General features: G+C 40.2%; 1 protein-coding gene and 1 pseudogene across 17 annotated transcripts in view; both read right to left on the bottom strand.

The window, feature by feature from the left end:
• PTPN13 (protein tyrosine phosphatase non-receptor type 13) overlaps window positions 1-20948 on the bottom strand; it is a 225483-nt gene that overhangs the window by 32464 nt on the left and 172071 nt on the right. For all 17 annotated transcript variants that reach the window (XM_069594613.1, XM_069594616.1, XM_069594621.1 and 14 more), the window contains 11 exons: window positions 20850-20935; window positions 19297-19450; window positions 17687-17901; window positions 17483-17581; window positions 15783-16147; window positions 14821-15004; window positions 13195-13353; window positions 12048-12219; window positions 11734-11944; window positions 9329-9399; window positions 4451-4512 (listed from right to left, as the gene is read on the bottom strand). In XM_069594613.1, coding sequence (XP_069450714.1) covers window positions 4451-4512; window positions 9329-9399; window positions 11734-11944; window positions 12048-12219; window positions 13195-13353; window positions 14821-15004; window positions 15783-16147; window positions 17483-17581; window positions 17687-17901; window positions 19297-19450; window positions 20850-20935 — 1778 coding nt within the window. The remainder of the gene's footprint in view (window positions 1-4450; window positions 4513-9328; window positions 9400-11733; window positions 11945-12047; window positions 12220-13194; window positions 13354-14820; window positions 15005-15782; window positions 16148-17482; window positions 17582-17686; window positions 17902-19296; window positions 19451-20849; window positions 20936-20948) is intronic.
• Window positions 5042-5929, bottom strand: LOC138442711 (small ribosomal subunit protein eS4, X isoform-like; annotated as a pseudogene).

Below are 20948 nucleotides of genomic sequence, written 5' to 3'. Positions count from 1 at the left end.
GACCTTACTTGGAAGGATGTGATGTATATCTTGGGATAAACGCTGACTCCCTACTCAAAAACTTGAGTTTTGGGAAAAGCAATTGTTTATGGAGATGAATCGGAGAAGGCAATGGCACCCTACTCCAGTATTCTTGCCTGGAAAATCCCATGGACGGAGGAGCCTAGAAGGCTGCAGTCCATGGGGTCGATAAGAGTCAGACATGACTGAGCAACTTCACTTTCACTTTTCACTTTCATGCATTGGGGAAGCAAATGGCAACCCACTCCAGTGTTCTTGCCTGGAGAAACCCAGGGACGGGGCAGCCTGGTGGGCTGCCATCTATGGGGTTGCACAGAATCAGACAGGACTGAAGCCACTTAGCAGCAGTAGCATGGAGATGAATGGTTTGGTAATGAATCAGTAGGGAAGAGGGAGGATGAGATAACCGCCCTCCCCACTGGGAATCAGGTGGTTCCAACTATAGAACCAGACTAGGACTACAACACAGCTAAAGGAAGATGGGATCAGAGTCATTTTGTCAGATGTATTCTTGAAGGACCCAGGCAGGTACGTGCTAAGCCTTTAAACTATGGCAAATTGGCAAACACAGAACAGGAGGAGAAGGAAGCTCCTGGTAAGTTCCTAGATAGACTGAGAGAAGCCCTTCGAAGATTCACTGAGATTGATCCCGAAAGTGAAGAGGGAAAAGTGATCTTAAAAGATAGATTTCTCACTCAGTATCCAGATATCCGCTGTAAGCTACTGAAACTGGCATATGGACCAAATCAGTCTTTAGATAATCTGTTACAACTAGCTCAGACAGTCTATTATGGTAGGGAATATGAGGAAAAGAAAGAAAGGCAGAAAAAGACAAAGGAAAGGCAGAAAGCCTCACAATGGCTGTTCTTAAACAGCCTGAGAAAAATGCCCAGAGGGACCTAGGTGAAAAGGGATGTGCTTGCTATTACTGTGGAAAGGAGAGGCATCTGAAGTGGAATTGCCCTCAGGCACCTAAGCCACCTCCAGCTCCATGTCCTATCTGCAAAGGACCACACTGGAAGAGAGACTGCCCCCAGAGGTGTAGGTTTCAGAGGTCGGACTCTCAAGACAATCAGGACTGAAGGTGCCCAGGGGTCCCCACACTAGCTCCCACCCTAATTACACCTGGGAAACCCTCAATATCAATAACTGTGGGGGGGCCAATCCGTCGATTTTCTTTTAGATACTGGGGCAACTTACTCTGTGTTTATTGAAGCCCCTGGCCCACTTTCTTCCTGATCCGCTTCCATAATGGGACTGTCTAGACGAGCCAAAAGATGGGCCTGATAATCTATGTGAGCCTACTTCTGCTGACTCTAAAAATCCTGAGTCTGCTGTTTGATCTTAAGACAAAGCCTTCCTGTCCTGGGCTCACTCCTACTCAGCATTTCACAATCAGTCTAACTGCTGGGTCTGTGGAGCACTCCCCTCTTCATCAGTGGAAGGCTTCCCGTGGTGGACATCTTCACTTCAAGGAAAAGACTTTCTCCACGTCTGCGAATACCTTCGACAACAATCATACGTGATGCTTCTTCTTAAACTGATGACATCTAACAATCCTAAGATGGACTGATGTAACTATGGACGTAACGTGACTTTTAAACTATCTTATATACAATAATTCTGATTGTTCTATTTTTGCTGTTTGTTCCCTGCATTTGTAACTTTGTCATTGGATTTGTTTCTAGTTTTTAAGTTACAAATGGTTGTCCAAGCTCCTCCAAGTGCCACAGCCTCCTCCAACTATTACTTGGGGCCCCTGGATCAGACACCCTCAATATGAGGGTTAGGAGAATATGTTGCCTCAACAATATAGGGACCACGTCCCTAAACAGCAGGAAGTAGTTATGGAATGAAAACGATGCTTTTTCCCTGGGCAACATAACTCTCCTAAAAGAAAAGGGGGAATGAGAGAGTCATTTCCTAGGCAGGTTGATAAGAAGTCTAGGGGTCCCCAAGGAGAGAGGGATCTGGAATTCTCAAGAAGGAAGAAAGGAAAAACTATTGTTTTCCCCCTCTACATTCCTGGAAAAGCTCAGTTTCACTCCAATCCCAAAGAAAGGCAATGCTAAAGAATGCTCAAACTATTGCACAATTGCACTCATCTCACATGCTAGTAAAGTAATGCTCAAAATTCTGCAAGCCAGGCTTCAACGATACGTGAACCGTGAACTCCCTGATGTTCAAGCTGGTTTTAGAAAAGGCAGAGGAACCAGAGATCAAAGTGCCAAAATCCGCTGGATCTTGGAAAAAGCAAAGATTTCCAGAAGGACATCTATTTCTGCTTTATTGACTATGCCAAAGCCTTTGACTGTGTGGATCTCAATAAACTGTGGAAAATTCTGAAAGAGATGGGAATACCAGACCGCCTCACCTGCCTCTTGAGAAATCTGTATGCAGGTCAGGAAGCAACAGTTAGAACTGGGCATGGAACAACAGACTAGTTCCAAATAGGAAAAGGAGTATGTCAAGGCTGTATATTGTCACCCTGCTTATTTAACTTCTATGCAGAGTACATCATGAGAAACGCTGGACTGGAAGAAACGCAAGCTGGAATCAAGATTGCTGGGAGAAATATCAATAACCTCAGCTATGCAGATAACACCACCCTTATGGCAGAAAGTGAAGAGGAGCTAAAAAGCCTCTTGATGAAAGTGAAAGAGGAGAGTGAAAAAGTTGGCTTAAAGCTCAACATTCAGAAAACGAAGATCATGGCATCTGGTCCCATCACTTCATGGCAAATAGATGGGGAAACAGTGGAAACAGTGTCAGACTTCATTTTGGGGGGCTCCAAAATCACTGCAGATGGTGACTACAGCCATGAAATTAAAAGACGCTTATTCCTTGGAAGAAAAGTTATGACCAACCTAGGCAGTATATTCAAAAGCAGAGACGTTACTTTGCCGACTAAGGTCCGTCTAGTCAAGGCTATGGTTTTTCCAGTGGTCATGTATGGATGTGAGAGTTGGACTGTGAAGAAGGCTGAGCGCCGAAGAATAGATGCTTTTGAACTGTGGTGTTGGAGAAGACTCTTGAGAGTGCCTTGGACTGCAAGGAGATCCAACCAGTCCATTCTGAAGGAGATCAACCCTGGGATTTCTTTGGATGGAATGATGCTGAAGCTGAAACTCCAGTACTTTGGCCACCTCATGTGAAGAGTTGACTCATTGGAAAAGACTCTGATGCTGGGAGGGATTGGGGGCAGGAGGAGAAGGGGACGACAGAGGATGAGATGGCTGGATGGCATCACGAAACTCAATGGACGTGAGTCTGAGTGAACTCCAGGAGATGGTGATGAATAGGGAGGCCTGGCGTGCTGCGATTCATGGCAAAGAATCAGACTGAACTGAGGGACTGAACTGAACTGACATGATTATGTATCTGCCTGAGCACAGTCTCTGGATTAAACCTCCTTGTGGTTTATCCTGTTATCTTAAAATGTAAATTATGGGAGTAGGTCTATATAACAATAATATATCCTGCCTGAGGACAGTCTCTGGATTAAACCTTCTGGCTAATTCTGTTATCTTAAAATGTAAATTATGGGAGTATGTCTGGTGAGGTCTTTACAACCTCCAGACATTCTTTTGATTCACTGGAGAATATATAACTCCATTGCTAACACTAGCAAGCAGGTACTCTTTCTACCCCTTTCTGATGTCTATGTCAGAAGCTTTCTCTATCTCCTTTATAGTTTAATAAAACTTTCTTACACAAAAGCTCTGAGTGATCAAGCCTCATCTCTGGCCCCGGATTGAACTCTTCTCCTCTGGAGGCCAAGAATCCTGGCATCTTTGCGTGATTCAGCAACAACCTTTCAGTTCCAGAGAATATTCAGGGTTGTTTTCTTTAGGATTTACTGGTTTGATCTCCTTGCAGTCCAAGAGACTCTCAAGAGTCTTCTCTAACATCACAACTTGAAATAATCAATTCTTTGGTGTTCAGCCTTCTATATGATCCAACTGTCACATCCATGGGCTTCCCTTGTAGCTCAGCTGGTGAAGAATCTGCCTGTAACGTGGGAGACCTAGGTTCAATCCCTTGGTTGGAAAGATCCCTTGGAGAAGGGAAAGGCTATCCACTCCAGTATTCTGGCCTGGAAAATTCCAAGGACTGTATAGTTCACGGGGTTGCAAAGAGTTTGACACGACTGAGTGACTTTCACTTTCTCACATCCATACACAATTACTGGAATAACCACAGCTTTGACAACATGGACCTTGGTCAGCTAAGTGATGTCTCTGCTTTTTAACACACTGTCTAGGTTTGTATAGCTTTCTTTTCAAGGAGCAAGTGTCTTTTAACTTCATGGCTGTAGTCACCATCTGCAGTGATTTTGGAGCCCAAGAAAATAAAATCTGCTTACTAAGTACATGTATCTAAAATCAATACTAAAGAAGGTATCTAAAGAATGTGGTCTTTCACTTACCTTGGAGAACGAGTTATTAGGTGTGAGAGAAGGTTTGCCACAAGGCTCCACAATGGGAGGACCTGAAGGAAGAACAGAAAGAAAAAGATGAGCCACTCAGAACACATTAGGGACAATAGTGAAAGAAGACCCACAATTTCTAAGCATGTTCTTATTTTTATTAATATACTGAGAGGTCATAACACCATGTGATTTTAAATCAACTAGATGGAATTAAATGTTAGAGGAGGGTTTATTCCAAGGACAAAGTCAACTATTTTTCCTAAAAAAAAAAAAAAAAGTTGGTATAAAAGCTCAGTTTGGTCTAAATGTTTCTAGTATTTGAAACTGAATATAGATTTTTCCAACTAAATGGGAGAGAAATCGTAGGTGCTGAACTACAGTCACTGGAAAGATAGCAGATCCTTTTTTTTTTTTTTTTACTGTGTATAAAATAATTTACTTGCTTCTCCTTGCCAAGGTTTGATATGTTCTCCTACCATCACTGAAGTCTAGCCTATAGGAGACATCATATCCCAGAATGCCAAGCCTGCCTGAAAATTCAAAGCAAGCAAACAAACCAAAAATACAAACCAGAGCAAACACCAGAGATGCTATTAATCACTTGGTATTATCTTTAATTACAAAGACTTTTCCAATCACATCACATAGTGATCGTTTTATCCACTGCTCCATTTGGCTGCCAATCTCTTATCTCTCTCCTCAGCAATGGTAAGGCGAATACCCTTTCCATGGGGAAGACAGATCCATGGTTTGTTGCCTTTGCCAATAACGAAAATGTTCGAGAGCCGAGTGGCAAAGCTGTTGCCGTTTGCATCTTTCACATGAACTACATCAAAAGAACCTGGATGTCTCTTCCGGTTTGTAATCACACCAATTCTTCCCAGGTTAGCACCTCCAGTCACCCTGCACAGGTTACCAGTGTCAAATTTGATGAAATCAGTAATCTTGCCAGTCTCCAAGTCAATCTAAATGGTATCATTCACCTTGATGAGGGGATCAGGGTAACGGATGGTACGAGCATCATGGGTTACCAGATGAGGGATTCCTTTTGTCCCCACAAATATCTTTCTTACTTTGCACAATTTATACTTGGCCTCCTCAGGTGTAATACGATGAACAGCAAAGCGACCCTTGGTGTCACAGATCAAACGAAAATTCTCTCCAGTCTTATCAATGCTGATGACATCCATAAAACCAGCAGGGTAGGTTATATCTGTGCAGACTTTGCCATCGATCTTAATGAAACGCTGCATGCAAATCTTCTTTACTTCATCTCCAGTTAAGGCATACTTAAGTCTATTCCTTAGGAAAATGATTAGGGGGAGACATTTCCTTAGCTTGTGGGGGCCGGTAGATGGACGAGGGGCAAACACACCAGTCAGTTTATCCAGCATCCAATGTTTTGGAGCTGCTACGCATTTCAGGTGCTTCTTGGGACCCCGAGCCATGGCTGCGCTAGGCACGAAAAGAGCAGCAGATCCTTTATTTCATTTCACAAAGACTATTGATTTAACACAGGAAAATAAGTATGGATATAACTGGAGACTATGTTTTCTAAACCAAATGCTGATTTTTTGGTTTTCTAAACCAAATGACTCTTAGCCCTCAGCACGAAAATTCAATACGTATATTAAATATGAGATTGTTTCCTCTACAGTTAAAATGCATGTATTTAATTAGATTCATTATTTCTAGGAGATACTTTATTAAATTGCCAGGAAAAATAATTAAACAGGGTACCAAAACTGAACTACTCGTTCAAAGGAATCATACTCAGTTTATTATTTGCAACCTCTCCTCTGTATCCGCTCTCTTGCCCTCTGTCCTCAGGCAACCACTGATCTCCTTTGTCACTACAGATTAACTTGCACTTTTGTACAACTTTGTATAAACTGAATAATACAATATGAATTCATTTTTATATTATTTTGTATTATTATTATACTTGGCTTCTTTCATTCAGGATACCTATTTTGAGTTTATTTTAATTATGTTGTTGCATGTATCAACAGTCTATTCATTTTTATTGCTGAGTAACATTCTACTGTTCGAATATATTATTGGGTTGGCCAAAAAGTTCATTAGGGTTTTTCTACAGGCTGCTTATACAAAGGGTTATTCATTCAACAGTTCTTGGTCATTTGAGTGGTTTCTGATTTTGGTAGTTATAAAGAAAGCTGCTAGAAAAATTCCTGGACAAGTTTTTATCTCTGGATATATGGTTTCTTTTCTCCTGAGTAAATAAAGAAGTGGAATGACTGGATCACACAGTTCAGTTCAGTTCCTCAGTCGTGTCCAACTCTTTGCGACCCCATGAACTGCAGCACGCCAGGCCTCCCTGTCCATCACCAACTCCCGGAGTTCACTCAGACTCACGTCCATCGAGTCTGTGATGCCATCCAGCCATCTCATCCTCTGTCGTCCCCTTCTCCTCCTGCCCTCAATCCCTCCCAGCATCAGAGTCTTTTCCAATGAGTCAACTCTTCACATGAGGTGGCCAAAGTACTGGAGTTTCAGCTTCAGCATCATTCCATCCAAAGAAATCCCAGGGTTGATCTCCTTCAGAATGGACTGGTTGGATCTCCTTGCAGTCCAAGGCACTCTCAAGAGTCTTCTCCAACACCACAGTTCAAAAGCATCAATTCTACGGTGCTCAGCCTTCTTCACAGTCCAACTCTCACATCCATACATGACCACTGGAAAAACCATAGCCTTGACTAGACGGACCTTAGTCGGCAAAGTAATGTCTCTGCTTTTGAATATACTGCCTAGGTTGGTCATAACTTTTCTTCCAAGGAATAAGCGTCTTTTAATTTCATGGCTGTAGTCACCATCTGCAGTGATTTTGGAGCCCCCCAAAATGAAGTCTGACACTGTTTCCACTGTTTCCCCATCTATTTGCCATGAAGTGATGGGACCAGATGCCATGATCTTCGTTTTCTGAATGTTGAGCTTTAAGCCAACTTTTTCACTCTCCTCTTTCACTTTCATCAAGAGGCTTTTTAGCTCCTCTTCACTTTCTGCCATAAGGGTGGTGTTATCTGCATAGCTGAGGTTATTGATATTTCTCCCAGCAATCTTGATTCCAGCTTGCGTTTCTTCCAGTCCAGCGTTTCTCATGATGTACTCTGCACAGAAGTTAAATAAGCAGGGTGACAATATACAGCCTTGACATACTCCTTTTCCTATTTGGAACCAGTCTGTTGTTCCATGCCCAGTTCTAACTGTTGCTTCCTGACCTGCATACAGATTTCTCAAGAGGCAGGTGAGGCGGTCTGGTATTCCCATCTCTTTCAGAATTTTCCACAGTTTATTGGGATCACACAGTAGGTATGTTTAAATTTTTAAGACATTGGCAAACTGCTTTCCAAAATGGTTGTACTATTTTACATATTCATCACTGCAAGAGAATTCCTATGAATGATACTATATGATTTTTAAGAATTCATAAATTAGGTCCTAGAATCCCATAAAGACAGATTACTAGGCAGTTTCTACAAGGCAGACAGGGCACAGCTACCTTCCTCAGGCTTGAAAGTTACAAACTTCTGAGTCATCTCAGAGGTCACTAGACAAATGCTCTCCTGAGTGTTGGGTGAGGTAGTCTGACTCTACTGTGAACCAGAATTATCAGGAAGCAGCAGGAAGGGCCCCTAAGGCATTCAAGATAACAACAGAGGAGGAGAGAACCAGAGGTGCTTTAGCTTTCAGAAGATAATCAAACCACAGCTGCAGTTGTCAGATTTCTCTGAGCTGTTTTGGTACTTAGATACTACTGGGCTTCCCTGGTGGCTCAGAGGATAACGAATCTGCCTGCAAAGCAAGAGACCCAGATTCGATCCTTGGGTAGGGAAGATCCCCTGGAGAACAAAACGGCAACTCACTCCAGTATTCTTGTCTGGGCAATCCCATGGACAGAGGAGCCGGGTGGGCTACAGTTCATGGGGTTGCAAAGAGTTGGACACGACTGAGCTTCTGAGCATGGTGGCGGCCAAATACCCTAAAAGTTTAGCTCTATAAAGAAGTACTGGATTTACATTTCAAACACTCTAAGTTTAACCATACTCCCCTGTGCCTAACATTTTTATATGGTATGAATACTGAAAATAAAAGCTACATTTACCAAGCCTGATTATGTAAATGAGAGCATGGAGTCAGACATCCTGGTTTAAATTCTGCTTTGACTATTTATTTACCCTTTGAGCTTGGGCAAGTTATCAGACTTTTCAGGGCCTCGGTTTTTGCTTCTATAAAAGGAGGATATAAGTCTCACAGGGTTGTTGCAAGTATCTGAGCACCTGGAAGAATGCTTAGTCCAGGAAAAGCATTAAATTAATCTCAACTGCTGCCACCACTATTAATACTATAATTTCTATTACTATGCTAGACTATAAGACAGATACTTTGTTTATTCATTGCTATACTCACAATGCCCAGAACTCTGCCTGGCACAGAAAAGAAATTCAGTAAGTGCTTGAATAAATTATTATGTGACAATCATTGTAATAAGTTGACATTTTATTGTATTTATGCCTCATTATAACCTTATAAGGTAGATACTTTTATAATAATCTTTTCATCTCTCAGGTAGAAAACAGAGGCTTAGATGTGGATCAAGTAACTTGCTAAGGTTACACGGGACCTAATGAACTCAGGTTTGTCTAGCTTTAAATCCTAGGGTCCATGCTGCTCCACTCTTTCCTATCACGCACTGAATTTTAGACAAGCTTTTATTCACTTAGGTTCTGCAAAATAGTCCGGAAGGGCAATAGAACACTATATTGACAGTACCCAAACTTGCTTTTGGGAAAAGACAGTTACCTCTCCATAAGTACTTGTATCATTAAAAAAAAAAAAAAATCATTGCATCCTTACCATTGGCTTTGGCTGACTTTGAAGCTGAAAGAGCAGACCTCTTGGGACTGGGAACCACTGGATGACCATCTCTGTGTTGTTTAAAACGGAAAAAGAAAGAAAACAAAATTGTAAATTATGTAAGATATTTGCTTAAGTTTCCCTCAAACTATCTGTTAACCATTTGGCCTTGAGTTTTATTTTGGATGGGCTTCAAGGGTCTAGGTACTTTCTGAAGCTGTAGACAAGATTTTATCAGTCTTGCAGGATAAAGAACGCTTGGGGCTGGTGCACGGTGATGACCCAGAGAGATGTTATGCGGAGGGAGGTGGGAGGGGGGTTCATGTTTGGGAACGCATGTACACCCGTGGTGGATTCATGTCAATGTATGGCAAAACCAATACAGTATTGTAAAGTAAAATAAAGTAAAAATAAAAATTAAAAAAAAAAAGATTTTATCAGTCTTCATCTATATATGCTGGAAGGAGATATTTGTGACTGAAAAAAGATTAAGAATCACTTCTTTAAATAATAAAATAATAACTGGCTAGTTTGTAGCTGGAAGCAGGATGAAGGGGAAGGTATTTGGGACTACTCCAGTACTTTGGCCACCTCATGCGAAAAGTTGACTCACTGGAAAAGACTCTGATGCTGGGAGGGATTGGGGGCAGGAGGAGAAGGGGACGACAGAGGATGAGATGGCTGGATGGCATCACCGACTCGATGGACATGAGTTTGAGTGAACTCTGGGAGTTGGTGATGGACGGGGAAGCCTGGCGTGCTGCAATTCATGGAGTCGCAAAGAGTCGGACATGACTGAACGACTGAACTGAACTGAATCTTTAGTGACTTCAGCAGAGATGAAAGTAGAAAGATGAAAAAAACTGATTTTAGACCTGAGGAAAGGGATGTTCTGGTGGTACAGATGGTAAAGAATCTATCTGCAATGTGGGAGACCTGGGTTTGATCCCTGGGTTGGGAAGATACTTTGGAGCAGGAAATGTCAACCCACTCCAGCATTCTTGCCTAGAGAATTCTGTGGACAGAGGAGCCTGGCAGGCTACAGTCAGTCCATGGGGTCACAAAGAGTTGGACATCACAGACTGACCAACACTTCCACTTTCTTTTTCAAGAGATGCTCTAGTAATTTGGAGGCAAAAAATTCTAGATCTGTGGTTAGTAGAATCAGAAAAAACATTTTTCCAGGTTGTCTGAACACTTCTCTCCTCCACTAATTAACATTCAGCTACATTTATGAAAATAACTGTAGGCAATCAAATTTTTAGAAATATTGAGGGAAACTGGTTCAAGGGGAAAAGTATACAATCGAACTTAAAGGTTCAGAAGGAGAAACAGGCTTATAATCAAATGATTTATTAATTGTTCTTATATGGTGGAATACATAGTATGTAAAGTCCATCCTGTGTCACAGACACAAATGTGAAGTTTTCTTTTATGTAATATAAGACTGTAATCTAAAAAGCCTGGGTTCATGTCCTTGTGGAAGGCAGAGTAGTGGCTCAAAATATGTCTGCATTATAATCCCCAGAATGTTATGTTATATGGCAAAAGGAATTTTACAGGAGTGAGTAAACTAAAGATCTAGAGACTAAGATTATCCTGGATTATCTCATGTAATCACAAGGGTCCTTATAAGTTAAACATGAAGGTAGGAATGTCGGAGTCAGACAGATATGATGACCAAGGGTGCTGTGGGCTATGAGCCAAGAAAGATGGCCAATGTCTAAAAGGCAGGAAAGGCAAGGAGATGATTTTCTCCTTTGGAAGGGATGCAGCTCTGCTAACACTTTGATTTTTAATCCAATGAGACCGTTTTATATTTCTGGCTTCCAGAACTGTTAATATATTTAATTTTTATTGGTTTAAGCCACTAAATTTGTAGTCATTTGATAGCAGGAAACTAACACATACATTAAAAAAAATTATTTCCATTATTAAGTGAAAGAAAAGTTGCTATTAGCATTTCTTATAGTGGGAAATGGTCAGGAGGTATAGTGGATGTGACAGTCTATGCCTCATTGGTTGTAGACATGAGGTTCTGGGAGGACAGACCGTGTTCCAGCTCCAGGAATCAGCCAGGACTTGCCAGGGCCAACCAATATATTCTCATTCCTTTGCCTCATCAGGACTTGCCTGAATTTAGGTCTAAGGCAATAGGCATTCAGTCCTTGCTTCATTACTGTGATCAGTGAGACTTGTCTGAAGATTGGTCTGGACAGTGTGAGAGGCACATGAGTCACGAAACTGACACAGCCATTTGACTATCATGAAGGAAACACATAATCTTTACTAATTCCCCATCCATTTGGTCTGCGAAATACTAATTCAGGAATATCTTTAAGAGAATCTAACGGCCTGAAATGCATGTGCACACACACACAAATCCATGAATAACTGTGGAGTACCTTGTAGCTTTCAGCACCACTGAAGGAAGTGACATGTCTAATGTTCTCTTAGCTTCCTCCAGAGTCATTCCTTGAGTGCTGACTCCGTTCACATAGTGGATGATGTCTAAGAGCTGGAGATTACCCTCTGTGGCTGCGATTGACCTTGGATTGATATCACTAACATACACCACTTGATGAAGGCTGTCATGACCTCCAGATAAGGAAAAACCTTCAGGAGATAGAAAAATATTTGTTTCCTTAGGCTTAACAGTATGTACTTTTAATCTATCCAAGAAAAGTCAAAACTGCCCAAAGCTTGATTTTGCCATTACCCAACTCCTCTTTGTTGCACGTAAATGTGATATCAGGTAGCAAATGAGGCAGCACAGGCATCCTGGGTAATTCCAGAACTCGGCCAAGAACTAATCTGACTGTCCTGGGCGCAGCTCGGAGTAGGTTCACTGCATCTGTGTGAGTCATGTTTGTAACATCTGTATCATTAACCTACAGAGATAAGAAAGGGCCAAAGTGGGATTATAGTTTTTGGAACACAGGAGTTACTGACAAAATATAGTAATTTCCCTAACTTTCCATATAATCTATTTTGGCTAATAGGAGATTCACAATGAAGAGTGGTCTCTAGGGACACCTTCCTGGTGGTCCAGTGGTTAAGAATTTGCCTTGCAATGTAGGAGACATGGGTTTGATCCCTGGTGGGGGAACTAAGATCCCACATGCCACGGGGCAACGAAATCCATGCAGTGCTACTACAGAACTTGCACACTGCAATGAGAAGCCCACGTGCCACAACATGAGAAGACTGCACGCAGCACTGAGCAAAGCCCCCCATGTGCTGCAACAAAGACCCCAGTGCAGCAACAACAAAAAAAGAGTCTGGTCTCTAGTTTACTAATAATCTTCTTTACTGCGGAAATCATGAGCACAAAGACCAAGTAATTATAAATGAAATAATAATGCTATTACTATCACTAATATAGATGTTATTACTTTGCTAATACAGAAAATTTATTCTTAGAGCAATTTAAGAAACTTTCTCTTTCTGAGACTCAAAATTGCTTGTTTAAAGTCTTTTCAAACTATGACGATATAAAGGCCTTTATTTTTCAGAGGTGGAGAAGGAAAACATAAACCAAACGGAGAAATAGAGCATTGTATCAACTCAGCCTTCTCGGCTTTCCTTCTGCAGCACTGGCTTGATCTCTGGCCCTGCTGCAATGCTCAGTCACTTCGGTCGTGTCCGACTCTTGCATCCCTATGGACTGCAGCCCGCCAGGCTCTTGTGTCCATGGGATTCTCCAGGCAAGAATACTGGAGTGGGTTGCCATGCCCTCCTCCAGGGGGTCTTCCCAACCCAGGGATCATGAATGTGCGTCTCCTGCATTGGCGGGTGGGTTCCTTACCACTAGCACCACCTGTCTAGCCACACTGGCACAAACACAGTCTGCTTAAATGTCTTACCTTGATGAGCCGGTCCCCAGGTCTCAGCCTCCCATCACTTTTGGCTGGATCCTGAATGACGTCATGAACGTAACAACCAACGCTCTGATTGCCTTTGGTTACTGTGAAGCCCAGGCTTCCTTTTTCTGACTTATTTAGGGTAATCAGGAGTTCTACCTCCTAAGGAAAGAAACGGTGATTCTATTTTGCAGTACAAAGGGAAAAACAACTATTCTTTCCACTGATTAACACAGGAGAAAACTAAACTTTAAAAGGCTGCTTAACTTGCCCAAGTGAAGAAGGCAGCTATGTATGTCTAGTTCTAGACAGAAGGTACTCCTCCAACCTCTTGCCTGCCAATGTAAAATAAAAGTTGGGTTTAAATTCAACATTATGTGCTTGTCTGGAGATAGCTGACCCAGAACTTACTCAAGCTTCAATTCTTATATTTTCAGAATAAACAACAAAAAAAACCCCACCCATGCCAAGAGCAACAGAAGAAAGATTTTCTTGGGTAAAAACATGAAGTCTGGGTGATCAAATATCACAACTTGATATATTTAGTTGTATGAAAAATTTTTCTTTCAGATTTTAACTGAGGCACAAGGGTTGCTTAGGGCTTATAGGCATGATGACAGATTTCTAAGGAAATCATCCAAAGATTATTTTCACTCTACTGCTGAGAATGAAACTGAAGATGTAGATGCTACACACACACACACACACACACACACACACAATTGTTGTAGGGAAACAAAGTGCCTGGAAAGATTAAAGTGTTTATGGGTTCTAACTAGTGACGGTTTTAATCTTTTCTAACTTTTCTATAATAAGTACTTATTACTTAGATAACACAAAAAAAGTATTAAAAGGGTGACTTTGAATCAGTGTTAAGGATATTATTCTTTTTTTTCAAATTCAAAAAATACCATATTTATCAAAAATTAGAACTATCAACAAATTTAGACTTTGTAAATTTTTTTTCAAACACATTTTTTCACCTTTTACATTTGAAATTAAAAACTCCAAGTAGTCAGACAGAATGACAGAAATGACAAAACTCAGATTCTCTTTCATTTTCTTCAGATGATTGAGCTATCACTATTTATGTCCAAGGGATATTATTTCTATTAGAAATGTGACTTCCAAAGTGAATTTGTAAGTTTAGAAGTTCTAGGGTTATTAGTATAAAGGATTCCATTTAGGCACCCATAAAACAGTGTGGAAGAGAATGAAATTACATTCAAACTTGATTAAAGAGTAAACAGGTAACTCGTCGAGTTTGGGAAATAATAGGTACTGGGCTAGGTGCTGTATATATGTTATTTCGTTTAATACTTCCCACAATACCATGAGGTTACTAGTCCTATTTTACAGCTAAAATTGCTAAAACTCAGAAGAATTAAGTAATTCATTCATAGCATCTGCCAAATTACAGCAAGTCACTGGGAGAGTCAGGACGTGTACCCGAGTCTTGTCTTTTCCCTGAATTCTTAGCAGAGAAACACGGCAGATGTGTTGTCTATTTACTGAGCATAGATATGAGGCTGATCTAAAGGACAGCAATTTCCCTAAAGGGAAGCTGTGTATAACTACATTTTACTTGAGAAAATATAGAATGTTCTTCATGCAAAGGAAATAACTCACCAGTTCAAAGTCTTCAAGGTGGTTTTCCAAGTCATTTTTCAAAGATGTCAAGCTTTCTTGTCTAGTTGGTTCAGAAGTGTGATGCATATGATATTTATCCATTGTATTTATGGGAACAGATTCTGATTGAGATTGACAGCTCTGCCCAGGAGTTACATCCAGTGGTTGAGGGTAAAGAGGGTTACTACAGAGACAAAGCAAGACTATTGTCAAACACATTGCAATGCCAGTATAGTAAGTTTGTACCACAGATAGGAAATGCTTAACAGTTACATCTGTTTTTTAGTGAGATCATTTTTAGTCTGATTCTGGACTATGAATTTATTTCACATCTGTTATGTGCTAATATTACTGATTTTTATTCTCTGTCGATCTCTTTAAGCTGCACAAATCAGTGAGAAAAGTTAAATAAATATATTTTTGATTCCCAGTTGTTAATTTTGGAGCTAAGGCTGAAGCTAATGTTATCAGAAGGCTAATGTGCGTTTCAACATAATAAGAAAAAGAAGAAATAAAGAGCCTTACTCTCGTAGTTATTTTGGAAGACATGATTGAAAAAAAAAAAAACAAACAATAAAAAAGTTGAACAAATACAGCTGGACCTGAATATACACAAAGTGAAAGAAAGTGAAAGTCACTCAGCTTCCGACTCTCTGCGACCCCATGACTGTAGCCCGCCAGGCTCCTCTGTCCATGGAGATTCTCCAGGCAAGAATACTGGAGTGGGTTGCCATGCCCTTCCCCAGGGGATCTTCCCAACCCAGGGATCAAACCCAGGTCTCCCGCATTGCAGGCGGATTCTTTACCGATGGAGCCATCAGGGAAGCCCAAGAATACTGGAGTGGGCAGCCTAACCCTTTTCCACAGGATCTTCCCGACCCAGGAATTGAACCGGTGTCTCCTGCATTGCAGGCAGATTCTTTACCAGCTGAGCTACCAGGGAAGCCCAATATTGACAATACCTGCCCTCATGTTCTGGCTTATTAGGTATTTTCTGAGGATAGTAAAACATGGTACAAATGGGATCTTCTTGGCTCCTGAGTGAGTCATGATGACTTTGTGCCTGTGGCATCATGCTGCTTAGAGTCTGGCGCAGAGCTGAACTCCAGCTCATGTTTGGTATCTCTGCTGGAGCTTTTGCTAAGTCATCTTCTCCACTCTCGCTGCTGTCACTGTAACTGCCTCTCCTGGATGGGGACGCGCCTGGCCTCCTGTTTTTGTCAGACATCTCATTTTCATCTGAGCTGGTGCCTTGCTCTGCACACGCTGTCTGAGGAGGGTCTCTGCTGTTGTTCAGAGGTACTTGTGCTGGAGAGTGCAAGGGGGTCTGTAACGGACACATTTAAAAAGATCAGGGTGACAACTTATATTAACATATTTTTATTTATGTGAAAATGAACAAATTAAACATCAGTACTTCCTGTTAATATACTCAATTTTTTGATAAAAGTAATTTATGTTCATTAGAGAAAAAAAACCATATGTAAAAGTAACAATTGTTTATATTGTACAACTTGTACTTTCGTTCAGAATTAGAGTCATAGTATATATTGTACTTTGTATCTTGCTTTCAAAATTTAGGTTTCTACCATGAGTATTTTCTGAGATCCTTAAACGTGCTTTGCAAACACTGCATAAACTGTATAATAATCTTACAACTGGCTACAGCTTTTTATTGGATACAGATTTCTTTCTAGCTTTTCACTATTAATAGAAATCTAGAACTTCTTTGTATGTAGGTTTTCATCTGAGTTTCTCATTATTTCCTTGCAATTTTCTGTAATAGAAATATAATTTTCTATATTCAGAACATAAGATGTTTTTAAAGGCCTTGTTAAGTATTTCCAGATTGCTTTCCAGAAAGATTGTATCAACTTATATACTCAGGAACTGAGAGAATTTCTCAGTTCTTCCTATCTGATGACCAAAACCAATGTCATCTCTTAAATGCTACTGACAATGAACCTTACAGAAACGTTAGTTCCTTGTTAATGTCTTTATAATACTCCCTCCTTCTCCCCAGGATAAGGGTTAAAGTTTCTGGGGCCAGACACTCCTGTCTTTGATACCCAGTGATCATGTTCGTTGGTAACGGAACACTATTTTAAGTAGATAGGACAAAGGCTTTCAATTAGATTATTATTCACTTATGTGTGGGTTCCTAACTACCAGTATGCAATTTATAAATAACCATCAAAATAGATTTTGGGTTTTTTGGCTATTCCTTCATACAAGAGAGTGAAATGGACAAACATATTGCCTACTCTCTGATTCCCAGTATTAAAAATTAAGGCCAAAAAAATCTTAAATAATTCTTATTTTCATCGAAACTAGCTCAGAACGAGTATTTTAAAATTTGATTCAATGAAGAAACGGACAAAAGGTTTTTGTAACCAATATTTTATGTCTTTTTCTACTTATGTTTGGCAAGTAAATTCCCAAAATCCTAGAATCAGAAGGGAGAGAAGAGAAAGTGAATTATTTTATATTATAAACATCGAATACACTCACAGGTTATGTGACCCATATGAGATAATACTCCTAGCTAAAGAATTAACTAGGATGAAACCCAGGAGATCAATCAATGATGGAACCACTACAACTGAGTTAATCACTCCGATGACATTCTATAATAGTGTAAAGTAGTTTTCCTCAGTCTCACCGAAAGAGCAGGGTCAATTTCTGGCAGCACCCCAGGTGGAGGTCTACAGAGGAGCAAGGATACTTCTGGAGACGTTCCCCTGAGAGCAGATATGACCTCCTGAGGGAACCATGAATGAGAAATGAAGACACGGTTAAACCATTTCATTCTGAAAGACCAATCTGTCTCATTAAAAATGCTGCACTCCACAGGCTGGGGGCTCACCTGTTGAGATAGTCCTTTCAAAGAGGCTCCATTCACTTTTAAGATAACATCTCCTACATCAATTTGTCCACTTTCTGCAGCCGGCTGTCCAGGAAAGAGCTTTTTAACCCTTACTATGCTGGTGTTCATTTGCTCGGGTATAATATTATCCTCTCGAGAAAAACTGAATCCTAGGCCTGAGCTATTTTTCAGCAATTTCACCTCAAATGTATTCTCTGGAAAAAAAAGGTATCAAAAAATGTAAATATTCTTAATAGGCTCTCTCTCTATATGCATATATAAACATATACACTTTTGAATACATTTTTAAAAAGCCCATTTCCACCATACTCACAGCTTTATATGCACTTATCGCACTCTTATTCTATATTCAAATCCTATTTTACACTGTTATTAAGGAAATTTCACTTATTGAGCTGAGCTGCATGAACTAATAGGCTGCCTAATTAGAAAAGTGGGTTCTGAGAAAAATGTTCTAAAAAGGAAACTATGTCTTAATTCCATGTTTTATAAAACTGCAGAATGACAGAGAAAAAGAGGGGAAAATCCAAGAAAGGAGACAGTGAAAGAAATTCAGGCATAAATGGGACAGATTTGCTAAGAAAAACAAAACAAGGAACAGAGAAGGGTTATGGGGAAGTGGATAGGTGACCTAATATTTAGGTGAGATATAATTTAATACAGTAAAACTGTAAGGCATGATGATAAAATTCTCATCAACAGAAGAAATGAAAAGAATGATGAGCAGGAAAGCATGAAGAAATATATTTAAAGACATAGTAATGGAAGAAATAAGGGAAGAACAGAAGGCAGTAAGATTAAGTGGACATGCTAATCTTATTTTCATAATCAGGAAAGATGATATAGGTTGGGCTAATATTTTCTCCTTATTTTGGGGACTAATTCAGAATTGATGAAAGTTGTATAAGCAAAGAAAAATCTAAAATAAAGACAAAACAATGCTTATGTACCACCACCACCACATATAAAGTAAAGGACATTTATACCCAGCAAAAGGAAGACAGATAAACTCAGAATGAAGAGTACTTCTGTATTATGAACACATTTAACCTTATGAAAAACTCACTACATTAGTCTCGATTTCCTTTTTTCATTATGAGTTAGTGGCATGTCCAGTTTTACTACCAGTTAGCTGGAAAAGTTTGTAAGGAAAACAAGTATCTGGGAACTGTTAGTGAATTTCTATTCAGAGTTAGCTTCACAAGTTCACAAAATCAAACAGATATATAGAAAATGTAAGAGTCAAGGTTTCATATGGGTTTGAAGTCATTCTCAGCAATTATTTATATTTATTTTTTTCTCTTACAAATTTTATTTTGAATTTTACAACTATTTTAGGCACCATTAAATGACCATAATTTGTTTTGTGCCTGATTTCATTAGTCAAAGCCTTTCAGACTTCAAGAACTACAACTACCTGTGGTTCCCCCTGCCCCCCCCAAATTCAGTATAGTGCTGCATCAGGTTATTATTTATACTTGACAAGAATCAAGAGACTCAGTATGAATTATGTTCTGACATGTAGAAATCAAACTTTGAATAATCCAGGAATAAGTTTAAGATGAGATGACAGCCTCCCAGGGTCTGACCTTCAGTAACAAAGCTGTAGTCTTTGACATGAGTCATTTTCTTCATCATTTTTTCTGGGGCTTGACCTTGGGTGTCTGCATTGGAGAGGGTACACTGGGGGACATGTTCTTTGGATGCTGGAGACTGTCCTTTTTCTAACAACAGATGAACAACCTGTATAAATAGAAGAGTGCCTTATTAATTAAGAAGAAAGTTACATAAGAAAGCAAATAAATTTTCAGGACTTTGTACAGTTGGTGGTATGAGATCATTTAAAGTAACTCTCTGGTCTACCAATACACAAGTAGAGGGAGGGAAAAACAGACAAAAGCAAGGGACTAAAAATGTCAAAATCAAGTTTTTTAAAAATTATTTTCTGTATAAAGAAGATACATGATTAGAAAGAAAAACATTCTATTATAAAAATAATATAAACACATTTTAGAAAATTCAGATTCTAAAATAAAATCAGATAGCCATTGGGAAGCTGCTGTATGGGCACAGGGAGCTTAACCCAGAGCTCTGTGACAACCTAGAGGGGTGGGATGGGGTTGGAGGTGGAAGGGAGGTTCAGCAGGAAGGGGACACATGCATACTTGTGGCTGATTCATGATGTTGTATGGCAGAAGCCAACACAATATTGTAAAGCAATTATCCTCCAATTAAAGATGGAAAAAAATCATTATTATCCTAATAATATAAAGACCATTATAAGTACTTTGGTAAACTCCCTGACTTAAAAATGTATTAGAACAACGTGAATTTATCCCTTGGGCTGAAGGATACCTGGAAGTGAAAACCACTAGGTATTTGTAGATGTTTATCTGTCTAGTCAAGGCTATGGTATTTCCTGTGGTCATGTATGGATGTGAGAGTTGGACTGTGAAGAAGGCTGAGCGCCGAAGAATTGATGCTTTTGAACTGTGGTGTTGGAGAAGACTCTTGAGAGTCCCTTGGACTGCAAGGAAATCCAACCAGTCCATTCTGAAGGAGATCAACCCTGGGATTTCTTTGGAAGGAATGATGCTAAAGCTGAAGCTCCAGTACTTTGGCCACCTCATGCGAAGGGTTGACTCATTGGAAAAGACTCTGATGCTGAGAGGGATTAGGGGCAGGAGGAGAAGGGGACGACCCAGGATGAGATGGCTGGATGGCATCACGGACTCGATGGACGCGAGTCTGAGTGAACTCCAGGAGCTGGTGATGGACAGGGAGGTCTGGCGTGCTGCAATTCATGGGGTCGCAAAGAGTCAGACACGACTGAGCGACTGAACTGAACTGAACTGAACTGATGGAAAAAAAACGTTAAGGCAATCTCTCCCCTTCCTCCTGGCAGATCTCGGGTGATATTAGGGCTAAATGTGATACAGAAAGCCCGCTTCCACAATAAAAATCCTCGTCATAATATTTGCTTCCCAATTTGGAAGGAAAAAAATATGAGGATGTTTATTTACATTAATCAGGCTTTGTTTCTTGACCAATAAATTTGGAGATCTCAGTCAAATTGATATTATTCACACATTATTATGTTCTTCCGAGATATCTAGAGAAGGCTGGTATAATGATCTCTTACCTGTCCTGTATTTCTCAGTGTTTCCACAGCTTGCTTGTGGGTAGCCCCTTCTAGACTAACTCCATTGACAGCGAGGACACGATCACCTATAAATTAGGC

The sequence above is a fragment of the Ovis canadensis genome, chromosome 6 (genome assembly GCF_042477335.2).
Source record: "Ovis canadensis isolate MfBH-ARS-UI-01 breed Bighorn chromosome 6, ARS-UI_OviCan_v2, whole genome shotgun sequence".
Taxonomy (NCBI): Eukaryota; Metazoa; Chordata; class Mammalia; order Artiodactyla; family Bovidae; genus Ovis; species Ovis canadensis.
The sequence above is the reverse complement of the archived record's forward strand: the minus strand, read 5'-3'. Positions and strand labels throughout refer to the sequence as shown.